This window comes from Austrofundulus limnaeus, unplaced genomic scaffold (genome assembly GCF_001266775.1).
Source record: "Austrofundulus limnaeus strain Quisiro unplaced genomic scaffold, Austrofundulus_limnaeus-1.0 Scaffold9, whole genome shotgun sequence".
Lineage (NCBI taxonomy): Eukaryota > Metazoa > Chordata > Actinopteri > Cyprinodontiformes > Rivulidae > Austrofundulus > Austrofundulus limnaeus.
The window spans coordinates 3,029,837-3,034,818 of NW_013952411.1; the positions used below are offsets into that span (position 1 = coordinate 3,029,837).

The window sequence follows — 4,982 nt, forward strand, 5'->3', positions numbered from 1 at the left end:
TATATATATTATTTGCTAGTGTCAGTTGTTTTTAAAAGAAGAATGGTTGAACAACACTTTTTTCAGATGATGTAGCATGTCTGAAGTACAAATTAAAATGTGATACTGACCTCAGTTGCTTTCCACTAAGCAGAAATATTTAGTATTCACATTGCACTTCTTTGGCCATAAATTTAAAATCCCATTTGTTCATGTATTATTTTATTTTATTTTTTATTTTTTGGGTGGGTGTGGGGGCAAATGAATTCAAGAATGCCGTAATAGCTTCCTACTCATGGGACAGCCAAGTGTACAAAAAGATGCTGATCACCTGGAAAATATTAAAACTCATGGAATATAATTTACACTAGTCGAGAACATGTACTTTAAATGCCTTTTATTTCTGTTTGTGGTTGTTTGCTGTGGTTGTCATTTGGCCCGCGCAGAAACCCCCAGTGGATTTTTGCCTTCTGTGTTATTAATTCCAGGTGAGCAGACAGCCATTGTGTGAAATTAATAGGTATTAAGGGAAACAGCATGTTAGGTCAGAGGTGGGATAATTCTAGTCTGTCGCTTTGTTTGTGCAGGTGATTCTCTGTGTGTGGATGCTGTTGATTAGCAATTTATAATCACTTTTAAATGTTTTCTTACTGCAAAATGTTTTTTTATCCTTTAAAAAGTCCATTTTTAGTATTCTGTGAACATGAATCATCCTATATTCTGAACAAAATTACTGCTCAAAATCAGAACTTAATTATCATCAGTGTGCAGAGGGCATTTATTCTGAAAAGTCTTCCCATTACTAAAAACATTGATTGCTACATAATCCTGAGAGACCAACTAGACTTCCAGGCATCTCTAATCAGTGTTCGACACCTTGAAAGACAGACGCCCCTGCTCAAAGTTAAAGACCAGTCTATGTCAGGTGCTTAAAAAAAAAACATCATCTTCTCCTCACCCAGCTCCCCCTGGAGGTAGTGGCTCTAATTCCACCATTTTTACTTCCATTTCCCTTTTCCTCTGCTAATGATGATGAGCCCCACACTTGTCTCACGTGTCCCTTAAGGCTGAGCAATGCAATTTGAGTTTGGACACTGTTTAGTTATTGGCCAACAATGGAGAATGTCTTTTAATAACACACCTACTACAGATTAGGTAGTAATTGCAGCTTTAATCAATAAGCCAGTTGAGCGGAAAATTAAAGGTACATGAAGCCCGATCCCATCCCACAACCTCGACATACAGAGCACGTTTTTTTTATTTTTTGGTTTAGGCCCATTGTTCAGATGTGGCCTAGTGAAAGTGCCGCAGGGTGAAAGCAGAGGGCTAGAAGCAAGGAGGGGATCTGACAGTGATAAATAGGCCTTTTAATAACAGCTGTGCCACTTGGGTAGCCATTCTGATCCATTCCCATCCAAGCCGGTCCCGTCGTCCTCCCTCCCTCCTTCACAATGAGAGAGCAAATTTACATATTGCTGTGATGATTGTGTAGTTCACACTACATAGGAAATTAAACACAATGAACTCACGTAGGCATTCGCAACATGACAACATCTCAGGTGTCTTTGGTCATAGACTTTCTTTTACTTGTTTGTTTTTAGCTTTCAAAAGTAGGCGGGATTAAAAACAAAACCCTCCCGCGATCGCAGCAACTTTCACATGCACAGAAGCTCACAGTTTAACAGATGGTTTGTTTAACTGAAACATCAATTATTGCATTGCCTTGGCAAGCAGCTGAAAGGCTCCAGAGTGTGTGTGTCTGTGTTAGCTGTGTAGGATATGAGTGTTTGGTGAGCTGCTGACCTGGAGGAGAAAAGGGTTAATGCTACAGTCCCTTAGAACAAGCCCACAGGGCATTGGCCCTGTTCGGCAACAGATTTCAGCACAGCATGCACACATTTTTCAGAATACTGTGGACTCATTGTAACCTTAGTGAGGGGGAAAACATAATTTGCACTTGTGTAAAAAAAAAACTATTCAAATTTTAATTCTGCTAAGGCTTTTGTTCATCTGCTGTAAATTAATCACATTGTACAGCTTTTAACTCGTTCTTTATTTAAGACATGGCTTTAAGGGCTTGAAGCATATTTAAAGTCCTGTTTGTGCATTCATTACCTCAACTGTATTGTGTTTTTATTCCTTCTCTTCAGTACTGCAACACAGTCAATGAACAACGCATGAATGGAATGCTGCCGGACCCTCTACAGATTTTTCCAAGAGGTACCAAGTTTTACTTAATAAAATTCAAAGATTATGAATGCTGTAAATAAAGGAAAACATTTTTTTATATTTGTAAGTTAGGTGGAAAGCTTGTGAACTATTAAAACAACAAAATAAACAACACATTCAGTATTCTATTATTGTGTTAAGTCATTTATAATTCTGCATTTTCCTTACTCAAGCTAAGTCAGGCCTGCTTGTCTGGCATCAAATGCTTTCTTCTTAAAAATGGTTTCGTTTGAGTGTTTTTCTCAATACTTACTTTTTAAAACATCATGTTATAGTTTTCAGTTTGTTCAAAGTCATACAGATTGCTGGCCTCAAGGGCATAGTGATAAAACATTCTTCGTCTCCATTTTACTCTGAGTATTTCTCTTCTTTATTTCTCGACATTATTTTCTTTCTAAGTTTGATTGTTTTTTTTCTTTTCTACCACCTACTGTCTCAAGAGCCCAACATCTCAATCATTCTCATGCTCACAACTAATTTCAGAGTAACCCTCATTTCATTTAGTCTTTTTTTTATTATTATTTATAAAGAAATGATTCCTTTTCAACACATTTGTAAATGGTCCAGTGATGTGTTGTACAATCTAGCCAATTACTGTTTCAGCCGGCAAGACTCCAGGGATCCGGAACATACATGGCCTGAAGGTACCCATCTCAATAATTGTTTCGGCTGCCTTACACAGAGAATGAGGGTAAAGGGAGGGGGGAAGTTGAGTCAAATGGATTGGTAACGCTGTGTTCCACTTATTGAAATGTCAATTGAAGTCAAGGCTCTCCTTTTCTTTCACTCATTTTCTTGTTCCTCACGTCCATGTTTATGTATGGGAATATTTGGCTCGGCCTCTGTCAAAGAGCTCGTCTTTCTGCTTCGCCGTTGCTCTGTGCTCCCRGTTCTCATGCTGGGAAAGTCATTTACCATCGAGGTGTTCCTGTGTAATTCTGATTCCCCTCCAGAGTACCATGATCCTCTCTTTCCATATGATAGCAAAGGGTATCAGCGTTTGGTTAGAGCAAAATCAGGCGATAAGAAGATGCCATTGTTCAACCATGAAATTGTCATTACAAGCTCACAAATGGCCTTCCGCAGACCTTCCCATTTTATGTTCAGCATATGTTGCTATTGAAAGTCACTGCTAATTATCATGGGTTAAATGACTTGACACCTCCTCCATCTCTCCTGATGATCCATATTATATCCATCTGCATTTCAATGACAAAAAAAATCTACCCCCACAGAAATACTAAAGTGTTTTATTTAATGTGCCCTCAGAGAAGCTTTTGCAACAACTGCTGAACTGTGCTGTGTTTTCCCTTTTTTATTTAAGGTCAAGGGTCTGTTTTGAGAGGATGGTGTTCTCCAAAAACCTTTAGTCCTTTGGTAATTTTTCCCCTCTTTTCTAATACAGAAGTAATTGGCTGAGGGAAAGCTTGTGTGGCATTTAAATTAGGTTTTCCTGGGCACTAATTAAAGAGAGAATCCCTGAGCTTTTGTGAACTCAACACATTGGCCTTTTGACCTCAATTATTGAGTTATTTTTAGTATCTCCTTTAAGGGTCTTATCTCCTCATTTGTGTTTTATATYTGGGTTGACTATAAGGGTCTTTAAAGTAAACATAGATACAGATTATTAGATACAGGATGTAAGGAACAAAGTGTTTACTAAGACAGAAATTTCAGGGTTTTAACATCAGTTTTTATGTAGCTCTTACAAATCTATTTTTTTATTCCTCTCATTTTATCGTGTGTGAAGCCATATTGCTGCAGTTTTGTGCAGACACATTTTTCTTCTTTTTATTATTTTGCTCATCATCCCTTTCCCTCATCTGCATAGACATCTTTATTTCCTATTTTTCTTCTTCTCTCTCTCATGAACACTATTTAGTTTCTGTCTGCAAGCAGACAGACATATGCCTGTCTGTCTGCTTGTCTTTTGGTCTTGAGTGTGTCTTGGTTTGTCTTTTTACATTTGTGCTTGCTCACCKACAGGTTAACACAAGACCTAACCCAGCCAGTGACTGTGCTCAAGTTGTTCCAGACTCAATGGCCAACAACAGGTGAGTTTTTTTTTAATTTTTTTTAAATAGCAGTCGTTAGAAAGTAAATAAGAGGAAAAATGTCTGGTATGGTCTCCTCAATATAACATTGCTGTGTTTTTTTTCCCCCCAGCTTGAAAACATCATCTGCTGAGTTTAAAAGGATCTTGACAAATGGGCAGGTGAGTGTGTTTACTTTTTTGAGAAACTGTTCAAATGTTGCAGATTGTGTATTTTGAACCCCCCCACTGTGTCACACGGAGAGCAGCTGGTTTATTCTGTAGATTCAAAACATGAAAACTTTCTTCCTGCCCACAAAGCACACACACTCACACACTTAACGACACCTCAGGAAGACAATTAAACCAACAGCCTCTCTGGTTTCTTCTGTGACACAGTGAACTAATAGCAACTAATAGTTGTCCTCTCTGATCTCTTCCATCTCTTCATCTGTTTCTTCTTATTCTCCAGTTCTCACACCCTGAGAGYGCTAACTTCTCAAACTAATTGAGTTTAAAGTTTTAGGAAAGGATGTATAGTGCTTATAAAAAGTATTCACTGCCTTAGTTATTTTTTATTGCTATTATAAATCAGTCATGGTCATTATAAATGGACTTCTTTGACAAAAAAAAACAAATTTAATGACGTAAAAACCAATTTCTACAAAGAAATATAATTTAAAGAAAAATATGTAATGTAAGTGGTTGCATAAATATTCACCCCCATTAAGCACAACTCAAG

At 37.6% G+C, this 4,982-nt stretch overlaps 1 protein-coding gene across 1 annotated transcript in view; it reads left to right on the top strand.

Annotated features, from left to right (window-relative positions):
* map2k5 (mitogen-activated protein kinase kinase 5) overlaps positions 1-4,982 on the top strand; it is a 66,354-nt gene that overhangs the window by 9,597 nt on the left and 51,775 nt on the right. Inside the window, exons 4-7 of the mRNA XM_014001529.1 lie at positions 2,130-2,199; positions 2,812-2,852; positions 4,195-4,262; positions 4,375-4,423. Coding sequence (XP_013856983.1) covers positions 2,130-2,199; positions 2,812-2,852; positions 4,195-4,262; positions 4,375-4,423 — 228 coding nt within the window. The remainder of the gene's footprint in view (positions 1-2,129; positions 2,200-2,811; positions 2,853-4,194; positions 4,263-4,374; positions 4,424-4,982) is intronic.